Source organism: Leptonychotes weddellii, chromosome 2, assembly GCF_054177405.1.
Source record: "Leptonychotes weddellii isolate Sample4059 chromosome 2, ASM5417740v2, whole genome shotgun sequence".
In the NCBI taxonomy this organism is placed as follows: Eukaryota; Metazoa; Chordata; class Mammalia; order Carnivora; family Phocidae; genus Leptonychotes; species Leptonychotes weddellii.
The window spans coordinates 176575666-176597704 of record NC_138370.1 but is presented as its reverse complement, the minus strand read 5'-3'; the positions used below and the strand labels follow the sequence as shown (position 1 = coordinate 176597704).

At 53.2% G+C, this 22039-nt stretch overlaps 2 protein-coding genes and 1 long non-coding RNA gene across 27 annotated transcripts in view; 2 read left to right on the top strand and 1 right to left on the bottom strand.

Moving 5' to 3' along the window:
- The window catches only part of GRK4 (G protein-coupled receptor kinase 4), an 81793-nt gene extending 68305 nt beyond the window's left edge, over nt 1-13488 (top strand). For 22 of the 23 annotated variants that reach the window (XM_081812733.1, XM_081812729.1, XM_081812749.1 and 19 more), the window contains 6 exons: nt 4794-4883; nt 5964-6072; nt 9816-9950; nt 11734-11871; nt 12199-12336; nt 13337-13488. In XM_081812733.1, the coding sequence (XP_081668859.1) occupies nt 4794-4883; nt 5964-6072; nt 9816-9950; nt 11734-11871; nt 12199-12336; nt 13337-13390 (664 nt within the window). In that variant the 3' untranslated portion in view covers nt 13391-13488. The remainder of the gene's footprint in view (nt 1-4793; nt 4884-5963; nt 6073-9815; nt 9951-11733; nt 11872-12198; nt 12337-13336) is intronic. The other variant, XM_081812734.1, reaches the window with a different exon arrangement.
- On the bottom strand, nt 12439-20448 carry LOC145720244 (uncharacterized). Its single transcript, XR_014143129.1, has 2 exons — nt 20100-20448; nt 12439-19365 (listed from the first exon to the last, which is right to left on the bottom strand). It is a non-coding gene; the product is annotated as an uncharacterized LOC145720244 (long non-coding RNA).
- A 633-nt stretch (nt 20449-21081) lies between these two features.
- Nucleotides 21082-22039, top strand: part of HTT (huntingtin) — a 139679-nt gene continuing 138721 nt past the window's right edge. For 2 of the 3 annotated variants that reach the window (XM_081812704.1, XM_081812703.1), the window contains exon 1: nt 21082-21444. In XM_081812704.1, the coding sequence (XP_081668830.1) occupies nt 21233-21444 (212 nt within the window). In that variant the 5' untranslated portion in view covers nt 21082-21232. Of the gene's footprint in view, nt 21445-21868; nt 22013-22039 lie in introns of those variants that run through there. The other variant, XM_081812705.1, reaches the window with a different exon arrangement.

Sequence of the window (22039 nt, the reverse complement as noted above, 5' to 3'; positions counted from 1 at the left end):
TTGAATCACTCTATTGTACATTCGAAACTAATACAACACTATGTTAACTATACTGGAGTTAAGATAAAGTTTAAAAAAAGGCTGATTGGGGTACCTGGGTGGCTCAGTTGTTTTAAGTGTCTGCCTTCAGCTCAGATCATGATCTCAGTATCCTGGGATCGAGCCCTGTGTCCGGCTCTCTGCTCAGCAGGTAGTCTGCTTCTCCCCCTCATTCTCCCTCTGTGCTTGCTCTCGCTCTCAAATAAATAAATAAAATCTTTAAAAAAAAAAGCTGATTATCATCTGTTCTAGGTTGTTAGGTGCATTTACTGTTTGTCCATCCTAAATATGTCAGCCCTATTTTTTGAAAACTTACAAATTAAGAGGGACTTGGTTTGTGAAATTTAACTGGTAGTTGAGATAAAAAAAAGGAAGCTCTATCATGCCTATTATTTTCTATAGGAGAGACTTCAGTTTTATGAAATAAGTATATTCCTAAAAAGCAGAATAAACAGTGAATCTTTGTAAAAACTAGTAGCATTTTATTATTGACAATGATTTTAAAGGAAATCCTATACATCATATTCTTCTATCTGTAAAATATATATCAAAGATAAGGATACTAATTTTTTTTTAACATAAACCCAATACTATTATTACATCCAAAAGTATTTAACAGTTCCTTGGGGCATCTGTGTGGCTCAGTTGGTTAAGCATCCGACTCTTGATTTTGGCTCAGGTCATTATCTAAAGGTCGTGAGATCGAGCCCCGCATGAGGCTCCGTGCTGGGTGTGGAGCCTGCTTAAGATTCTCTCTCTCCCTCTCCCTCTGCCCTCCCATCAGCTTTAAATCTTCCTTAATTATTTCATAAATGTTTTTATAGTTGTATATTGAATATAGCATGAAGTTCATATTACATTTGGTCGATATCTTGTTGAGTTTTTTAAATGTCATAGGTTCCTCCTCCCTGCTTCTTTATGTCATTTATTCGTTTGTGAAACCAGTGTTATGGGTCAAATAGTGTCTCTCTAAAATTCATGTCATGAAGTCCTAACCGCCAGCACCTCAGAATGTGGAATGTATAGCTGACCTTCGAACATGTAGGGATTAGGGGCACCACTTCCCACACCGTCAAAAATCCGCATATAATTTTTCTTTTCTTTTTTTTTAAGAGAGAGAGAGAGTGCAAGCTTGAGAGGGGGGAGGTGGCGAGAGAGAGAGAGAGAGTCTTAAGCAGACTCTGCACTGAGCGCGGAGCCTGATACGGGGCTCCATCTTGCAACCCTGAGATCATGACCTGAGCTGAAATCAAGAGTTGGATGCTTAACTGACTGAGTTACCCAGGTGCCCCCACATATAACTTTTCAACTCCCTCAAAATGTAACTACTAATAGCCTACGGTTGACCAGAGCCTTACTGATGACATAAACTGTCAATTAACACATATTCTGTATGTTATATATATTATATATGGTATTCTTTTTTTTTTTTAAAGATTTTATTTATTTATTTGAGAGAGAGAATGAGATAGAGAGATCATGAGGGTCAGAGGGAGAAGCAGACTCCCCGCTGAGCAGGGAGCCCGATGCGGGACTCGATCCCGGGACTCCAGGATCATGACCTGAGCCGAAGGCAGTCGCCCAACCAACTGAGCCACCCAGGCGCCCCTTATATATGGTATTCTTACAATAATGTAAGCTAGAGAAAAGATGTTAAGAAAATCATAAGGAAGAGCAAATGCATTTACAGTGCTGTCCGTACTGAAGAAAAACGCATGCATAAGTGCACCCATGTAGTTCAAACCCGTGGTGGTCAAGAGTCAACTGTGTTTGGAATGAAGGTCTTTAAAGATGTGATTACAGCTGAATGAGGTCACTAGGGAGAGTCCTAATTTCATATGACTGGTGTTCTTATAGGAGGAGGAGGTAGGACACAGACGTGCACAGAGGGAAGAGGCTGTGAATACACGGGTGAGAGCCACTGTCTACACACCAGGCAGAGAGGCCTGCCCTCTGGCCCTGGATCTTGGACTTCCCATTGCCGGGGCTGTGGGCAAATAAATATCTGTCCTTTCCACCCCCAGCTGTGGCGCTTTGGTAACAGCAGCCTGGCAGGCTAGAACACAGACATTTGTCCTATTGAAGTTCCCGGGTTGTGGATTTGGCTGGATCTAACATGTTCCCTGCCTCCCCTATTCTTCCTGTAAGCCAGTGGCTAAAATCTGGAGGCTGGAATTGGTCCAGGTTTGATTTTTGGTGAGCATACTTGGTGTGTCCTTCCTGTTGCATGACATCAGGGGGCATGTGAGGACTGAGCATCTCTCCTTTTATGGTGTTCAGAGTTTCACACCTTGGTCAGCTTGATCTCTCCATTACCCATTTCCCACCAGCTTTTCATTTAATGGATGCAGGATCAATATTAAGATACAGCATTTCACTGGGGCTGTAAAGTGATGGCATTCTAATTCTGTCATTCCTGGTGCACTTAAATGTTGAGATCCATCTGTAAAAAAGAATTTTGTTTACCTCTTTGTTCAGGAAAAGCAGGTGAAATATGTGAGTGCTTCCTTTTATTTCTACTTTTCAGGAGATTGTATTAGTTCTCTATCGTTCTCCAAGATGATCAAGGGAGGTTCTCGTTTTATTCTGTTTTGGTATCATTAATGAACGTATGGATTTTAACACTGTGATAGGGTTTAATCCATTGGAGTAATTATCCTTTATGATGTTTTTTGTCCCTTCTTTGGCCAGTGGATGTCCAGTAGCCTCTAATGATTTCCTTGTTTTCTGCTATTATTTCTTACTGAAGATGTTCCAGGATGACCTTGCATGTGCCCTGAGACCTGGAGTCGACCATGTCTCCAAGGGGCCTGGTCCTCTGTGCGGAGAGCCCAGTAAGGGTTCCAGGTGCCCTCGCTGCCCTGCTGGTCATTCTTCCCAGGCCTTTTCTGGGAGAGAACACATCTGTTCTTGTTGTTTTAAAAGAAAATATTCATCATGGAATCATATTGATATTTCTAATTCTCCTTTTACTTCTTCATTTCACATTTGTGTCCTTTTTCTCCTAATGCTGAAAATATTAGTTCCTAATGACGTTAATATGATTACAGTATTTTTCTCTGCTTTTTAAATATGTGGTGTAGATGGTTGTACAACACTAAATGGAGATCTTCCTTATTTCTTCATCCAGCTGCCTGGGGACGGCCTGGCTTGATCTGCCTGGCAGTGGGCTGTTCCCAGCTCTCCGTTCTTTCGGTTACTGCTGCAATGCCTGGCCCCGTGCACAAGTTATTTCCTGCTTTGTCCAGTGTGTCCTTGGGATAGGCACCCGGGGGTGGGGTGTGAGGCTGAAGGATGGGTTCACATGCAGTTTCGCAGACATTGCCGAATTCCTGGCATTGGAACTGTGCTGGTCTGTGTGCACACTAGCAGGGCATGCACCTGCTTCCCCGGGGCCCCGCTGGCAGAATGGGTTCTCAAGCTGAGTCTTCGCTCGTTTGTCAGTAGTTTTGCTCTTCATTTCTCAGTGGAGAAAAATCATTTTTTAAAAGAAAAATAAGAAAGGATACTTAAAATTTTACAACATGCCAGTACTTAACTTAAACATAAAATACGTAAAAGCTGCCTTATGGAGGAAATCTTCCTGTACGAAAGCAGGAAACAGACACACTGATAAATGGCAGAACTGGGACTCGAACCCAGGTCGTGCGGCTCCAGAATCCGCTCCCGTGGCTCCAGCCTCCTGCCTCCCCCGATGCAGGCACGCCGCTGCTGGGAGTAACGTGACTCACAGTGCTGGTGTGCTAAGGGAAAGGTCGATTTTCCTGTCTAAGGCATCATGCAGGCTGTGTTAAAGCAAATTCAGTGCCTCAAATGGCATGTTGTGGATTTTCAGTGTTGAGCACATACTTATTGGTTGGTGCATTCATTTCTTCAATAAATATTTATTGAGCACCTACTATATGCAGGTACGATATCAGGAGCTGGAGACACATGGCCAACAAGGTGAGTGGGGCGTCTGCCTCCAGGGCTGGTTTATCTTTCTAGACTCTCAAAAGAAAGTTTTCTATAAATAGTTATTTTCATAACTATTTAAATCTTTCTATATAAAGGCATGAACACATGACATAGCCTTTTAAGTGAGTTTCCTTGATTTTATTTATTATTTTGCTGTTACAATTTGTTCTTCAGAGAAAAACTCCTTATTATTCGTCTGTTGTTGTTCCTGTATATAAGCCTACTGGTATTCTGACAGAAAGTGTTTATTTTCTATTGTGTAGTTCATGTACTAGTCATTATAGTTTTATTTATGGATCTGGTAGTTACAGGAAATTAAATAATAAACACAGTGCTTCTATCTTTTTTTTTTAAATTTTTTTTATTTTTTATTTATTTATTTTTTTAAAGATTTTATTTATTTATCTGAGAGAATGGGAGACAGAGAGCATGAGAGGGGAAGGGTCAGAGGGAGAAGCAGACCCCCCGCTGAGCAGGGAGCCCGATGTGGGACTCAATCCCGGGACTCCAGAATCATGACCTGAGCCGAAGGCAGTTGCTTAACCAACTGAGCCACCCAGGCGCCCCAACACAGTGCTTCTATCTTAACAAGTGGTTGTCTATGGTTAAAGGGCTTCCTGATTAGTAACCAGCTATAAATCTAATTTCCTGTTGTGTTAGTGGACCTGAATGCTCTGCATAGTATTTTACTAAAGGTGGAGAAATTAGACGTAATTTTAGATTTTTTCCCCACTGTTTATTGTCATGAATGTGTCAGCATGCCCCCTGTGGTTTGTAATGTGCTTGAACACACACAGGGCACATCCGGATCTCAGACCTGGGTTTAGCTACGGAGATCCCGGAAGGGGGGACCATCCGAGGAAGAGTGGGTACCGTCGGCTACATGGGTATGTGAACGGCTACTTCCAGATCCCTGTGCTTTCTCTCTGAATGCTCGCGTCCTCACAGCGCAGAGAAGTTCTAAGCCAGTTGGAGGGAGCACGGGTGGTGTTGGAAGTCTGTACGCGGCCAGTGTTGGGACCACAGAGGAGTCCTCCTGTCTGCCCTCCTGTCTTACAGAGACTGGGGGTGAGGCTGGCAGAGGGTCCTGCAGCTGCGTGAGGGTAGAATCAGGGCAGGACGGGGCCCTCACTCTGCTGCTGCCACCATCCTGGGCACGCTGGCCTCTCCGGGCCCTCGCGAACTCGTGGTTCCCTGGTTATTGCAAAGCCTCTGTGACTGGGAGGCCCTGGCCTGGGGTCAGCTCCCCACCCGGCAGTGCCAGCCTGACCCTGGCGTGGCCTCTGACGTGAGGGACCCCGAGGGCCATGTCTGCAGTCACCTGCTGCGGGGGTCAGTGCCCTTGGGGCGCCCGTGGGTGTGGCTCTGCCTGTCTGAGGGAGCACCCTCCTCAGGAGGCAGGGTCTTCCCTAGAGGACCAGTTCCCTGTGTGTGTTAACTCTGTGGCTGCTCATTTCGTGCCCTGGGGATAGCACAGACTGTTTTCAGTGACCCATTTGTTGAAATGTAAGTCACATACCATAAAATCCACCACTCCCAAGTGTACACTCGAGTGGATTTCAGCACGCGCACAGAGCTGTGTAACCACCACCACCAGAAAGAGACCCCGGGCCCATCAGCACCCCTCCAGCCCCGGTCCGGCGGCTGCTCGCCCACTTTCTGTCTCCATGGACTTGTCTCTTCTGCTCGCTCCATATAAATAGGATCACACGCTCTTGGGCTTTCTGTGTCTGTCTTCTGCCCCTTAACACATTTCCAGGGTTCATGTTGTAACAAACATTAAGTTTATAATGTGTTATTTGGAATTAATTACCAGAAAATTAAAAAACCAAAATTTAACTTAAATTTCCCTGTATTTGTTATGTAGCTCCTGAAGTTATCAATAATGAACACTATACATTTAGTCCTGATTGGTGGGGACTTGGCTGTCTGATATATGAAATGATTGAGGGACATTCTCCATTCAGAAAATTCAAAGAGAAAGTCAAGCGAGAGGAGGTGGACCAAAGAGTGAGGAAGGATACCGAGCAGTATTCGGAGAAGTTTTCGGAGGATGCCAAGTCTCTCTGCAAGATGGTGGGTCGGGCTCTGGGGAGGTTGGGGTGGAACCCCAGCTTACTGCGGTCGTTTCCACTAGCAGTCTCCCCACCACACAGCCTCCAGTAGGGAGAGGGCCACGCATCCTGGCCTCGCCTGGGAAGTGACGTGATTGGGCTTCCAACCCGTGGGAGCAAAGCAGAGCAGTGCCTTGTTAGATTTCTCAAAAGGTGCCCCTGAGAGGGAAGAGTGGTGCCAAGGTCACTCATTTCCTGTGAAACTAAAGATCAAAGAGAACCTTGTTTCTTAGGAACAATGAGGTTTTTCTGTCTGCCCATGTTTCTTTCCTCTTTAACTGGCTGCCGGGGATCGTGTCACGATAGACACCCCGACTTGATGGGCCGCCACGTGTCTGCCACCTTCCTGGATGCGTTAAGGGGCCCACGAGGCTGCGTGTCACAGAGGGGAGAAGACAAGAGGACAGAGACTGCGGGGCTAGGGGCAGGCAGGGCAGTGGTTGAACCGTGGGGGGTGGAATCGTGGTGGGTTACGGGAGGATGAGGAAGGGGGGCTCAGGGCAAAGTCAGGAGGCTGGAGGCAAAGGTGTGAGCACTGCTTGTTGGAGCCATGGCCCCTCTCGCCAGACCTGGAAAGTCTGGGAGGGCACGGAGAGGAAAGCAGGGCTGGCTAGTCATGAAGAGTCGAGGGGGAGAGTGGCGGGGGTGGGGATGGAGGCCACAGAGAGGCGGGCCGTGGGTCCCCAAGTGGGTGCCTGCCGGAACCAGCAGCCGCCGTACCCCTTACTGAAAACGGCAGTAACTTAGGTGAGCTGTCGGTGGCTGGAGATACTGATTCTGTTTCCCTTTCCCTGTTGTTGCCATATGTGGAGTGAGGCGTGTTAGTGGCCTGTCCCAAGCAGTGGGACCAGGCTGGCCTTTCCTCCCGCCAGCTCATTCTGCGTGGAGCTGGCCGTGGTTAGCCAGCCCCTCCGGGGTTAACAGCGTTCTGGCCTAGCTGCTATTTGACCAGGTGCTTGCCACCCGCCAGACACTCTGATAAGGGCTGCAGGAATGTAAAGATGTAAGTTGGAAGTAGAGCTTGCCCCTAAGGAGCTCACAGTTCAATGGCAGGCCTAGAACAAACATGAAAAATAACTATGGTGAAAAAGCAGAATTTGATGGGTGCCATTAACAAGAGAGAAACAAGGGCTCCAGGGTTTTCAGGATGGAGAGATGCTGTGTTCTGGTAAGGGTACTGGGGAAGGCAGGTGTCTGAGTGAGAACCAGGGTTGGGCCTCAGAGCTCGGGGGCCACACCTCAGCTCCCCGCACTGGGCTTCCCTGTCTTCCCTGTCCGGCCTCTGCTTTCTTGTCTCTGGCGTGTGCATGGTGATAGCCTCGCCCTCACAGGCTCGCCGGGAAGGGGCGATGCAGGAATGCGTGTGACCGGCCTGGTGACGCACAAATCCTCAGGAGCTCCTGCGAGCGGAGACATCTGGTTCTTGGAGAGTTGGTTCAACCCCGGCAGACGGGGACTGGAGGAGAGGGCATCTCCGGAGGCAGGGGGCATCTGCAGAGGACAGCACCAGTGGGGACAGGGACGGTGGGCCGGGCCCCGTGCCCAGTGCCCTTGCAGAGGGGGTGCTGCAGGCTTGTGCATGGCTCCTTGCCCTCTCTGCCTCTCCTCTGCCCGGCGCCTGCTCCCAGCACGCTGCACCCATGCTGAATGAGTGAGCAGACGTGGAGTGAGGTCAGTGTTGTACTTGTGTTGGACAGAGCAGAAGGAAGGGCTGAGGAAAAGCCGGCTGTTTACACCGGCCCGAACAGGCGGCCAGGGCAGCGCCTGACATGTGGACACCTGTCTGCAGTTTTGAAAGCTCTTTGATATATTAATCTTATCTGACCCTCAGAGTGGACTTCTAAGGGGTTTTCTTAGCCTCACAGTTGAAAAATTAGGAGTTTGATTTTAAAAAAAGATTTTATTTATTTATTTTTAAAGATTTTATTTATTTACTTGAGAGAGAGAATGAGAGAGCGAGAGCACATGAGAGGGGGGAGGGTCGGAGGGAGAAGCAGACTCCCTGCCGAGCAGGGAGCCCGATGCGGGACTCGATCCCGGGACTCCAGGATCATGACCTGAGCCGGAGGCAGTCGCTTAACCAACTGAGCCACCCAGGCGCCCGATTTTATTTAGTTTAGAGAGAGAGAGAGAGCGCGCGACAGAGCGCATGAGTTGGGGGAGGGGCAGACGGAGAGAGAATCCCAAGCAGACTCCCCGCTGAGCACGGAGCCCCTGACCCTGAAATCACGGCCTGAGCTGAAATCAAGAGTCAGTGGCTTGACCGACTGAGCCGCCCAGGTGCCCTTAAGTTTGATTTCTGTGACATCCCATACTGGGATGTCAGTGGGCAAACTTGAACCCAGACGTTCTGAGCACAAGTCCAAGGCCATCGGATAGGTGTGTGTCAGCAGCAGGGTTGATGATGGAGTCCCGGAGCCCCTGAGACGCTGGGATTGTATTTGGCATCACACTGAATTCTCAGATCTGTTTTTAATGAGCAAAGCGTACCAAGAATAACTGCACTGAGCAAATCTTGTCGAGCCCTTGCCCTGGCGAGGTGTGGGCGCTGCCCCAGTGAGCGGGATTTCCCACGGCCCTGCCTCTGGAGGTGTGGGTCCAGCAGGAGGGACTGGCCGTGAGTACTTCCCCAAGTGATGGCGTCACACCAGGAGGGACAGGTGTCCTGAGGGAGCACGCTCTGAAGGTAGGAAGCTGGAGCCCGGCTCAGCCAGGCGAAGGGTCTTCTAGACAGAGGGCGTAGTGCGTGTGCAGGCCGTGAGGAGGTGAGCAAGGGAGGGTGTGTGCTGCATGCACAGTTCACACAGCGAGGGCTGCAGGGGTGTGCGGGCTGGTGCACACATGCCAGACGCAGAATGTGCTCGGCTCTTTGCCTGGGAGTTTGGTTTCTCTTCAGAAGAGCGGTGGGTGCGGGCTGTGAGGCGAGGCCAGGTCAGCAGACTTCTCTGTGAGGGGCCAGGTAGTGAGTCAGACTTAGACTTGGCCGGTTCCTCGCACAGCTGCGGCGCCCACCACCATAACGAGACAGCACGGCCCGGGCTGTGTTGTGCTAAAACCTCCGCGACGAGGTCAGGCAGCTTCCGGGCCGCAGCCTGGCCACGCTGTAGAGCTAAATCTGTCCTGTTTTGCTTTGAGCACAGCCAAACCTTTCTGACTGATGGTAACTGTGGATGAGGGCCTATTTGGTGAAAATTATGAATATATGAGTAAGGAATACTTTTGAAAGCGATGCTGTCCATTTTAAGAATATACAATTTCTAGAACTTGGTTTGCCAAATTTTTGCCTCATCTGAGCTCCTTAGTGATCTATTTAATGAATAGATTAAAATAGTTTCCAATTATAAACATAACTTAGCATTCAAATGGTATCTGTGAAGTTCTTGACAGTTCCTATTTCTTTTTAAAGAGCCCCCTAATTTTTACGTGGCTAAAACTTTTTTCTTAAAGATTTACTTAGCCGACCTTTATTTATTGGTAGTTCAAAGGCTGTTATATTAGTTTCCACTCCGTTTTGAAGCATCGTATATTCTAAACTCATGAAATCTGAATTAAGGAGGTTTGGTTGAAACTTTGAAATTTGAGTAACTTTGTTTAGATGGAGACGCTCTTTGCTACCCCTGATTCTTTGCTTATTATTATGGAGACTTTCCGAGTTCTCTCTTCTATCCTAGGAGCTTAAATTGACTCCGTTTCTGCCTCTTGCAGTTACTCACCAAGAATCCCAAACAGCGGCTGGGCAGCAAGGCTGGAGTGGCAGAAGTGAAGGCTCATCCCGTGTTCAAGGACATTAATTTCAAGAGGCTGGAAGCAAATATGTTAGATCCGCCTTTCTGTCCTGATGTAAGTACGTTGCCCAGGAACAGGGTGTCCAAGAAAATGGATCCATGGAACCCCGTAATTTTCCAGCAGATGCAGAAGCGCTGGTGCAGCCTGACTGTGCTTCTGCTTGGGTGGCCCCTCCCAGCCCCCGGCCACTCACCACACTGTCCTCACAGGTCCCCACAGGCCTTCCTGCTCAGAGCCCCAGCACCACCACACGACCTCCTAGTCGGGCCCTGCAAGGCCTTCCGTGTGACAGCATCCCCTTTTTTGTGTCAGCGCCTTTAGTCTGGGAAGCCCTTCCCCTCTCCGTGTCTCCTAGGTCTTGGCAGCACGCTGCCCACAGGGAGCCCTGGAGGTCACCTGAGCCTCCTGTGAGCCTGCTGTGGGGCCTACTCAGGGGCCGTGTCCACATGCTTAGCACAGGGCCTGGCTTGGGTCAGTGCTTGGTGGGAACACCTGCAGGCAGGAGATTCCTGCTGAGGAAAGCAGAAATGAACAACAGCAGTCTGGGCTCTCTTCTTAACAGTCTGCTACCCGTGCATTCCAGAAAGGTGGAGATAATTCTGCAGGATATGATGGAACTGAGACGTACAATGAAAACATTTTTAGTTGTACAAGTCCAGACTTACTATGTTTTCATATTCCAGTATGTTGTAGTAGGACCTCCTTCCTTTGAATTAGTTCACACATTACGTGTTTCCTGGGTGCCCACCACCTCTAGACACAGGTGGAGGCATTAGGACCGCAGGGAGCACAAGAAAGCCAGGTGTCCCCGCTCTGGTGCTCGCTCCAGCCTGCAGACCAGCCGACTCCTGAACAGGGATGGCGCGCCCCAGGGACTTGACACGGCCGTGGGGTCTGAGAGGAGCAGGGAAGGCAGTCTTCAGGGAGCAGCGATGACTCCCCTTGCTGTGCTCAGAGGCCTGGGGCAGGGCCTGCAAGGTCGGGGCTCTGGAGCTGACATTCTGGGTATTCTACTGAATGTGACCAGAGGAACCGTGGGGCCCGCTGACAGGGGAGTCCCATGGTAACGGGTCAGGGGGCAGGATGGGGTTCTGGGCCTTCAGCCTGGGCTCAGGCCTCCCCAGCCTTGCCCTGGGCTGTCTCCTGAGTGGGGCCCCCACTTGCTTCCATGGCCCTGCTGTGTGGGGACTGAATGGGTAGCGGCTGCTCTGAGGTGTGCTGACCAGCGGCCTACAGGATGTCCCTTCTGGGATCGTGCAGATTCCCGCACGCGGGCAGGGCGTTTCTCAAAACTGCCAGGTGCCTCTTGCATGACCACAGTTTGGCTGGTAGCTGGACTCCGGTGCGTTTTGTTCCCCATTTCCAGGAGCTCGGGTGGCTGGGCTGGAGGGGGCCGCGGCCCAGGCTCGGGTGCGCCCTGCTGGCTTGCTGCTGAGGGCAGCTCAGCCAGGGCTCCTGTCCCAGAGGAGGGGCGGCTGGAGGCCACTAGAGGAGCTCTGACAGGAGGTCGAGAAGCGGGACCTGCCCTTGTTCACTTAGACTTTGCGTGGGGCGCTTCACGTGAAGGAGGCCAAGGGTCCCATGGCCCTTCATCCTGCCCCGGCCTGTCACCCATTTCCCACTGCAGGAAAGGGAAAGGTGGGGGCCTCGGGGGGTTTGCGGACCAGAGGGGGTCCACGGGGTTTGTGACCGAGGAGAGCTCCTGAGAGGGAGGGAAAGGCCTCAAATACGGTGTGAACGCGTCGGTTTCACATGCGCTGCGTTCTTAGTAATTAAGGAGACTAGGAACGACTCCAGTCATCCCAGAGGCCAACGCCTCTTGGTTGGTGGTGCACAGCCGCAGGCCATTTACTGTAAGGACGTCGTGGATATCGAGCAGTTCTCCACGGTGAGAGGAGTCCACCTGGACACCACAGATGACACGTTCTACAGTCAGTTTGCCACGGGCTGTGTCTCCATCCCCTGGCAGAACGAGGTACTGCCGGTTTATCCTGGGAGGAAACAATTGTGTGTGCGCGTGTGTGTTTGGAGGTAAGATTAGGCAAGGCAGCTGCCCCGGTCCCTGCACGGGAGGCGGACAGTTCACCATCCCGGGTCCCACTTTCAGAGTGGGCCTGGCTGGTGCCCGGTCCTTACCTGCTCTGGGGGTGCACTCAGAGGGAGGAGGAGGAGGCTGTGTTCCCTACCCCAAGCATGGGGACGGGAGTGGCCCCCGCCTGCTGAGCTGGGTGTCGGGCGGGAAATGGCTGACTGACCTCGCAGTGTCTCTCCCCTTCTCTGTCCTGCTCTTGTGTGGACGCAGATGATCGAATCGGGTTGTTTTAAGGACATCAATGAAGAGGAGCCTGAAGAACACACGGTGTTGAATATAGAAGAGAAAACGTATCACCCGGTTCCCAAACCGAAGAGAGGCTTCTTCTACAGACTCTTCAGGAGAGGGGTAAGGGTAACAAGCATTTTGTTATGTTGGTTTTTTTTTTTTTTTTAACGGGATGTGTTAAAAGAAATATTTCACCAAGGTAAAAAACTTTCTTTTCTCAGATTTCTTATTAAGATATTTCACATAATTTAAGAGCTCTAGCCCTATGGTGTGATTTGAGCCCCACCAGAAAAATCCTCACTATGTCGTTTGCTGTTGGTACGAAGGCTCTGTTCTGATGCACAAGGGCAAACAGGCTCGCCGACATGCAGCCACAGTCCCGTCCTTCAGCGAGGAGGCCCGCGAGCTTGCTCAGTACTGAGTGTCGTGTAGACTGGTCGTGGAGCAACCGCGTCACGTAGCTCCGACTTGGCCGCGGCTCCCTCGCGGGCTGCTCTCACACAGGACGTACAAGAGTGGTGCCGAGAGACTCCTGGGGTGGCATGATACTTAGAATGTTTTTCCTAGTCAAGTTTTTCTCCTTGGACTAGTGCATCACCCTACTTCATACCCTGTCCATTCTCAAAGACTTTATTCAGAGGTTGTCCACTAACATTCGAGTCCATCTTTGTTCAGTAGGAAAAACAAGACTTAGGCGGGAAAGGTCTGTCGGGGCATGTCCACCAGGACCACACTTCCTCGGAGAACCGGGGCCAGGCGTGAGTTAGCGCCGTGGGTCTCCCGGGCAGCCGGTCTCTCTGTGCAGGAAGTCCTGCCTGGACACGCTCCGCACACCAGCCCACCTCATGCAGGGGGAGCCCAGCCTCATTCCCTTGCAGTGCTCAGCTCGGGTCATGCAATTGCATTGAGTGTGCAACAGAGATGGCGAATCTGAGACGCTGTGTGTGTGTGTGTGTGTGTGCGAACTGAGCATCCTCCGTACCATGAGAAAGAAGTGTGGAACTCAGCCTTAACGTCAGTGCCCCTGTCCTGTGGTTGTAAACTCTTGTGTCCAGCACAGGAGAGTGGAGTGGGCGTGCGTTAGGTAAGTGACTGACCCCGCCGCTCTGCCGTGTTGCAGGGCTGCATTAGCGGTGGCCCCAGCGAGAAGGAAGAGTTGCCCGCAAATCTGTGACCACTCACTGCAGAGCCTGACCCAGCGCCGAGGAGCCCATGCTCAGCGTTCCGTCCCGTCCCTGAGCCGCAATAAACATGTGACACAGCTTAACACGAGCCGTGCGTCTGCAGCTGTCTCTATATTCATACCTGAATCGTGTGTTCACCAAAGCCGGGTTGAAGAAAAAGGCACTTGAGGACCGTCCCGATGCCCAGAAGCCCCGTGTGGACATCTTGTGGTGGGGGCCCAAGCCCCACGTGTGCCCACAGAGAGGGGGGAAGAGTGGGCGTGGACATCAGCCCAACAGTGTCCAGAGCCAAGGGTCCTTTTCCTCACCCCAGAGTGTCCTCTGGTGCCCACCGAGGTGGGAGGCAGGGGGACCCCCTTTCCCCAGAAAGTCTTTGCCTGTTTGCATTCACACTGACATCCATTCACTTGCCAAGATTCTCCTGTGTGAGGCATGCGTGTTCCTGTGCACGCGCGGAAAGAGGGTGTGGGCAGGACCCGAGGCCAGGGCTTGGCCTTTGGCGCTGCTTCCCCAACTCCAGCAGCCTGGGAGTCTCCGGGACTGTGCAGTGCCTCCGGGCCTGAAGCACAGGGGAAGGGGGTCTGGGAGAGGCCTGTGCTTGGGCCGTGGGCGACGAGCCCCCTCCACGCTTAGCAGTTTCGGAGCTCACTTCCCACACGGGCTAAGGGATGCCAGGATTCCAGGGTCAGTAATCCTTCCCCCTGCCAGGACTGCCCCAAGAGGAAGGTGGCCCCTTCCCCGTGGTGGGACGTGGGCTCTGTTGCCTGGGGTGGGGAGCTGGCGCCCACAGGCCTTGTGAAGACCATGGAGGGGCATGCAGATTCTGGGGGGAGGTGGCCCTGAGGCACCGAAGCGGGGCTTCCTCCCCTATCCGCACGTGCGAGGCCTACAGTGGGGGCTGGGTGAGAAGCCAGGGGCCAGGCCTCTGTGACTCACCAAACAGCAAGGACTTGGTCTGGATCCGGAGACCCCGCCACATGGCTGTGTGCAGGAAAGTGAGCCGGGGTCAGCTGCGTGCCCGGGTTCAGTGTTGCTGCCCTGCAGCCGTGTGTCCCCAGGCACCTGAACCCAGACGGCGCTTCCGGGAGTGCCGGTGACATGTGCATGCGTGTTCATGGCCACCTGGAACACAGCAGTGCTGGGGTCGCGCTTCGAGGAAAGCACCCTGGCCGCGTCCTGCGAGACCAGCGGAGGCTGATCCTCAGCTTGCTCTGTATCCGGGCGGGGAGAGGGAGGAGTGACCTTGGGGTCCCGGGCCTTTATTTTAGGGATGGCTTCTCTTCGGATTGGGGCCCTCATCTCGGTTTGAGGACAGTGGGAGGTGGGGGACGGAGGCCCAAGGCCTTCGTAAAGCATTTAGTAGAGCGTTTGGTATGTGCTACCCGCTCAGTAAATCTGTTAGTAATTGTGGAGGAGTAATGCATGCCCATCGTAAACGATGCAGGACGGTTTAAAGAAAATAGAATCACCTTTATTCCTACAACCTGCTTATATTCTGAGACCTTTCAGACCTTCTGTTATCAGTGTGGACATAGGGGCAGTGGTGCGCTTGTCTGCCCCGTCCCTGCCCGGTCACCACGGGGTGGAGGGCCCCTGCCCGCAAAGCCCTGCCAGGGAGGGAGCTGGGGGGCTGTCTGTGCCTGTGGGGCACAGCTCTGGAAACCAGTTAAGTCCTTTGTCCCCCTTTTTTTTCTGCTTAAGCTAGTCTGAGTTGAGCGCCCCCATGCTCAACAGAAGCATCCTGACTGAGACAGCGAATTTGGGAAAGGATTTTCCAAACAAGGAACTTCACGTATTGATATGTCACGGTCTTCCTCCTCTGGTTATAAGCAAGCACATATTTATTAAGGAGAGTTTTGAAATTAAAGCGTACACAATGAAAAATTCATCTTTAATAGCCACTATCCAAAGATAATCCCTATCAGCATTTTATTCTATATTTATGTAATCTGTATTTATTTATTTCTTCCCATGTCATTTAATATCTGTCTCAATCTTTTCTGCACATTTAGGACATCATTTATCAAACAATCCAAACAATTGTTGCTTCCAGCTTCCTTGTTATTATAAACACCTATGGGATGGACAGCCCTGTACCTACATCTTTGTGCACATATGTGATAATATTTTTTTTTTAAGATTTTATTTATTTGACAGAGAGAGACACAGTGAAAGAGGGAACACAAGCAGGGGGAGTGGGAGAGAGAGAAGCAGGCTTCCCGCCGAGCAGGGAGCCCGACGCGGGGCTCGATCCCAGGACCCCGGGATCATGACCTGAGCTGAAGGCGGACGCTTAACGACTGAGCCACCCAGGCACCCCTGTGATAATATTTTTAGGATAGATTTGTAGCAGGGAATCCCTTGGTTAAAGTGTATGAACAGGGGCCCCTGGGTGGCTCAGTCGTTAAGCTCTGCCTTCGGCTCAGGTCATGATCCCGGGGTCCCGGGACCTAGCCCCGCATCGGGCTCCTTGCTCAGCGGGAAGCCTGCTTCTCCCTCTCCCACTCCCTCTGTGATCTCTCTTGCTCTTGCTCTCTCTCATATAAATAAATGAAATATTTAAAAAAAAGTAAAGTGTCTGAACAACTGGAGTAAACCCTGTAAGAAAGAGCTAAAGGGATTAAAAGTGGCTCTGTCTGGCAAGCGTTTCTCCTGGGATGGGCAGCAGTGGGCCGGAGGAGAGCTGTTTTCTTTATAAGCACTGTGTCTGACTTGTTCTTTTAACCATGTCTGTGTATTATTAAGATAAAAATAAACATCGCATTGTGAAATTATTTGTTTTCCCCAAATAAAGCACAATTACACTCTAAAAGAGATGTGTGGGCATTTTAAAAGAATATATATTATATACCCATGTGAACAAATTGCCCTTCTGAAAATTTTAAAAAATTTCCTCTCCAACCAAAAATGTCTAATAGTTCCCTGTTAGTTTTACCAAAAACTAGATTTTTCTCTTGGTGAAGAGTTTCATTAGAAACAAAGTGTTTCTTTTTCTTTTTTTTTCCTGTGGTAAAATATACATAAAATTTACCCTCTTGGGGCGCCTGAGTGGCTCAGTCGTTAAGCGTCTGCCTTCGGCTCAGGTCATGATCCCGGGGTCCTGGGATGGAGCCCCGCATCGGGCTCCCTGCTCTGCGGGGAGCCAGCCTGCTTCTCCCTCTCCCACTCCCTCTGCTTGTGTTCCCTCTTTCACTGTGTCTCTCTCTGTCAAATAAATAAATAAAATCTTTAAAAAAAAAAAATTTACTCTCTTAACATTGTTAAGTGTCCAGTTCAGTGGCATTTAGTACATTCACGAGGCCGTGCAGCCATTCCCACTGTCTGTCTCCAGAACTGATCTTGTGATTCTGACACTGTCCTCACTAAACACCAACCGTCCATTCTCCCCCGCCGAGAGGAACTTCACATATTGATATGTCGCTGTTTTGTACTAAGTATTTGAAATCTGGTGTGTTTTTACACCTAACAGCACATCTCAATGCAGAGTCATTACCTTTGTTCAAATGCTTGATAGCCACATGTGGCCGAAGTGTGGGGCTATGCGCCTGGTCATCATGCGTGCTTACGGGGGCTCGAAGGGAACAGGGAACCCCTGGCTGGCCATGCGGTGCTGGCTGACTTCAGGCTCTGGGCAGTGGCTTTGCTGCTAAAAAGAACATCCTGATCCCAGACATCTTTCACCAGGGATCGAGCATTCCAGAACTTCCAGAACGGGTATCAGCCAGCCTTTTGAGCCCTTCCTGCTGGGCAGCCCACTGCTACATCACTGATGGACTGGGATCCCCAGGGTCACTGCCAAGAGGCAGGCTTGTCTCTCCGTACATACCGACATGGTACAGTGCAACTACAGAGAGCCGAAGACCCCGAGAAGATGTTAAAAGCAGACAGAGGGGCAAAAAAGACCCATCACACTCAGAGGAGTGGCCATTAAATCAACAATGGACTTCTCAGCAGCCAGAATGAAAAGCAGAAGACAGTGAAGTCCAGATCTTTCATCTGCCGCATAAAGTTATCTGCCAACCTTGAATTCTATACCCAACCAAAAATCCATTGAGAATGACGACAAAGTAAAGATTTTTTCAGATAAACTGAAACAGAGATTTCAGCAATAAAAGGCCCACTAAAAGCAACTCTATAGGGTGTTTTCCAGGCAGAAGAAAATGATCCCAGATGGAAGATCGGAGATGTAGGAGGGAATGAGGAGTAAGAAAAACGGTAAACATGCAGTCAATTTGAACAAATGTTGAGTGTGCAAACCAACAATTACTGTGTCTGTGTTTTCTGCGGTCCGCATGTGTATACTTACGTAGAATTAAAATACACAGCAAGGACACTCTCAAATGCAAGAAGCTTCAGGGGAGACGGGCAGGAGCCACCAAGGCACCCTTGGGAGCTTGCAGCCCACTCACCCTGTTCCCTGTGGCTCTGCCTCATGCCCCACGGGCTCCTACCTGCTTTGGGATTCAGAGTGGGTGGCCCCCAGCTGCAGTGTACCCCATTTGTGGGGGGCGTTGGGGGCTTTAAATATCTCCCTCTCTCCCTGTGCAGGATCATCACAGTGTGTTGCTAGGCTTTCATTTTTAGCTCCCCACCCAAACCTATTTTTAACGTTCCCCCCCCCCCCAAATAGTACAGGTTTGTTGCAGAAGATTTGAAAAATACAGAAAGACACAAGGATTAATATATAAATCACCTCTGCCTGTTTTTAAGGCTTTGGGGACACCAGGCGAAACTGCCCACCCAGCTGTGTTCATCTTTAATGGCTCTGATTTGTGACAGTCACTTTCTATCAGGCTCTCTGGTAAGATTTCCTGTCAGGATTATAGTGAGTTCTGGGCAGATGACTTTCCTCCTGCCCTGGCTGAAGCAGCCACGAGCTGTTGTGGGCAAATGAGGTCTCATGACTCAGCCTCTCTGGATTGGTTACAGTTTGGCTCAGGAGCGCATAAACAGTGATCCGAAGCACCGTAGCTTACACACAACAGAATTGTATTTCTCTCTCACAGCTCCTCGGGCTAGGCTGGGGCCGCACCTCCACCCTGGCTGCTCCGAGCTCTGTCCTGCCAGGATGTGCTTTTCACCCTTGTGACCCAAAATGACTTCTCAAGCGCCAACCAATATATCCCCATTCCAGGCAGCGGGAGGAAGAAGGTGTGCCCCTTCCTTCTAAGGACACTTTCCAGAACTAACACCCATCACTTGTGCTTACATCTCACTGGCCAGAACTTTTTGAGTCACATGGCTACTGCCAGCTAAAAGGAAGGATGGGAAATGTCTTTTAACTAAGTGAAAAAGTGCCCAGATAAAATGTCCTATTGCTGACGGCCAGAGTGGCCATTAGGGGGCAAGGGTACTACTTGTTGTGATGACCGAATTGTGCACCCCCCAATCATATGTTGAGTCCTAACCCCCAGCATCTCGGATTATGTATTTGGAGATGGGGCCTTTACAGAGGTGATCAAGATAAAATGAGGTCTTCGGAGTGGGCTGTAATCCAATATGACCCGTGGGTGACCTTACAGGACCCAGACACACACAAAGACACTGAGAGGACAAGGGAGAAGACAGCCGTCTACAGGCCAGGGAGAGAGGGCTCTGGAGAACCAACCTGCCCACGCCTGGATCTCGGACTTCCAGCCTCCAGGACCGGGAGAGGATACATCTCTGTGGTTTGAGCCGCCCGGTCCGTGCAGCTTTGTTACAAGCAGCCCCAGCAAACTCACCTTTTGCTGTGTAACCAGCCATCTCCCGGCTTATCAACGCACAGCACTGCATGGCCGCCGTGGGTCAGGAGTCCGGGCACAGCCTCACGCAAAGCCTGCAATCAGGTACAAGCCGCCCCTCACCTGAAAGCTTGACCAGGCAAGGACCCACTTCCAAGCACACGAGGTATTGGCAGGAATCCATTCTTTGTGGGCTTTGGACTGAAAGCCCCCGGCTTCTCACTGACTGTTAGCCACGTGGCCTCTGGAACACAGACATAGCAGCCTGCTTCATGAACGTGTACAGGCCAAGAAAGTAACAGCAAGACTTTCTTGACTCCATCTTTTGTAACCTAATCCCAGGAGCGCCACTTTGGCCTTATTTAGTTGGTTACAAGCAAGGGACCAGGATCAGGCCACACTCAAGGCGAGGGGACTATTCGAGGGCATGAATAGCATCAATATCAGGAGGGGGTCACGGGGGGGCGGGGGGGGGGGACGGGTCTGCGGACCACAGCCCCTGACAGCCTGGAGCCCGGCCATTGTGGGCTGCTGTGCCTGAGGCATCAGGGAACTGGGACCTCGAGGCTGGTGGCAATTCTCTGATGTCGCCTCCCCGAAGGGAGCCCTGTCGCTATCCCCTCAGGGACAATGCTTCTGTGCTGCTGCTGGGCTTCCCTTTATCCCACCGCTTGGGACAACGGACCACGGCGAGAGAAGGTGGAGTTGTGGCTTATGGGCCCGGAGGAGGGCGCTGCCCTGAACGGGATCCGGAAGATTCACACTGCATGCATCACCTGCACCCCCCCACCTCCGGCAGCTCTCTCTGGGGCCAACCCTCTCCCTGCCAGGCGGGCGGGACGGCTGCCCCCGATGCCCGACTGTCTTCTGTGGTCCTCTGCGGGCTCACCGACCTCCCCTCCAGGGGGTGAAGCTCTGGAGCCCAGGACCCTTCTCCCGGGCCTGCCCCACCCTAAGCACGAGGTGCCCTACAGACCTCTGGAACGGGGGTCCTCTCCTTGAAGGGACCCGTTAGGGTCGGGCAGTCATTCCTGTGGGTGGCGCCTCTGGGGTCAAAGCTGCTTCTCGTTGCCCCAGCCACGGCCCCTGCGGGCAGCAGGCACTGATCCGGCAGGTTTTTGCCCCCGCGCCTGCCCTAGGCCCTCCCTTGCCCTCCGCTCCCCCTCCGGCGGATGACTCAGCCAGGGGCGGCGCCTGGGCTCCCCTCCTCCCCGACCCGCACTCCGAGGCTGGGCCGGGCGCACGCACTCCGCCTTTCCTCCCCGCAGGGAGGGCCCGACGGTCCGGGTGAGCCCCTCCCTCAGCCCGCGCCTCGCTGGGGGTCTCCGGCTCCCAGCCCACCGCCCGTCCTGCCTGAGGCCCCAGGCCGCGGCGACAGGGGTCCCAGCGCAGGGATACCTTCCCCGACGCACCGCGCCCCGCCCTCTGCCCCGCCCCTCCCCTCCCGGGGCAGGTGCTTCCCCGCCGCGCCCCGCCCCCTTCTGCCCCGCCCCTCGCCCCGCCCCCACACTCCACCCCGTTCTCTGCCCCGCCGCGCCCCGCCCCTCCAGCCATGCTCTCTGCCGGGTCCCGGTCCTCTGCCCATCCCCTCCCGCCGCAGGTGTTTTCCTCGCCGCAACCCCCGGCCCCGCTTCCCACCCTCCGCTCCGCCCTCTACCCCGCCGCTCCCCGCCCCTTCCGCCGCACCCCTGCCCCGCCCCAGTCCTCCGCCCGGCCGCGCCCCGCCCCTTACCCCGCCCCCGGCCCGCCCCCGGCCCGCCCCCGGTCCGCCCCCACCCGAGAGTGGTGCTGCGATCTCAGCCGTGCGGCTGCCCTGGGAGGCCAGCCGGCAGGGGCGGGGGTTGGGTCGGCGCCTCGGCCGGCCATTGGCAGAGGTGGCCGCCACTGGCTGTCAATCGCGCTGGCCCGGCCCGGCCTGGCCCCGCCCCGCCGGCGCAGCGTCGAGGGACGCACGGCCGCGGGGGGTGCCGGGACGGGTCCAAGATGGCCGGGTGCCTCGGTTCCGCTCCTGTACGCGGCCTCGAGTCCCATTCATTGCCGCGCTGCTGAGCGGCGCCGCGGGTCGGCTCGAGGGCTCGGGGGGCTGTCCCTGCGGGGCGGGAGGTCGCCATGGCGACCCTCGAGAAGCTGATGAAGGCCTTCGAATCCCTCAAGTCCTTTCAGCAGCAACAGCAGCAGCAGCAGCAGCCTCCGCCGCCGCCTCAGCCTGCTCAGGCGCTGCCGCAGGCGCAGCCGCCGCTGCCTCAGCCGCAGCCGCCGCAGCCCCCGCCGCCCCCGCCGCCCCCCGGCCCGGCCGTGGCCGAGGAGCCACTGCACCGACCGTGAGTACGGCCCGTTGCAGCTCCCGGCCCAGCGACGGCCGGGGGCGGCGGCGCCCCTGCAGACCCCGGCCCCGCGGCCCCCCGAACTCAGGGCGCGCACTGTCGCCCTTCCCGCGGCGAGACCCCGTCCCGTGGCCATGCCCGGGTCCCCCGGCGTGGGTCTGCGCCGCTCCGCAGGCGGGCACGGCGTCGCCGGCCTCCCCTGAGGGCACCGAGGCGGGCACGGCCCCAGCCCTCTGCCTTCCCCGGCGTGCGAAGTTAGGGGAGGAACTTGCTGCTTTGTATTTGCCAGAAGCGGGCTGTGCTGTGAGCAGAACTTGGAAGAGCCGAGACCGCCACTTCCCTTCCGTCTCGTCGTCCCTGAGAGGGAGGAGCGCTGGGGCACAGGACATTCGCGACGAGCGTGGGAGCCGGAGCGATGGGGGGAGAGTGATGACGTCATGCCTTTAGGCCGCCGCGGGTGGGGAGGCCGCGGGAGTGCGGTCCCGGCCCAGCGGGAGTTCGTTCCAGGGGGCTCTTGACACAGCCTGTGCCTCAAGCTGGCTTCCCACGTTCTCGAGGCACGTAGGTTAGTTCGGGAATCGCACTGGTAGCA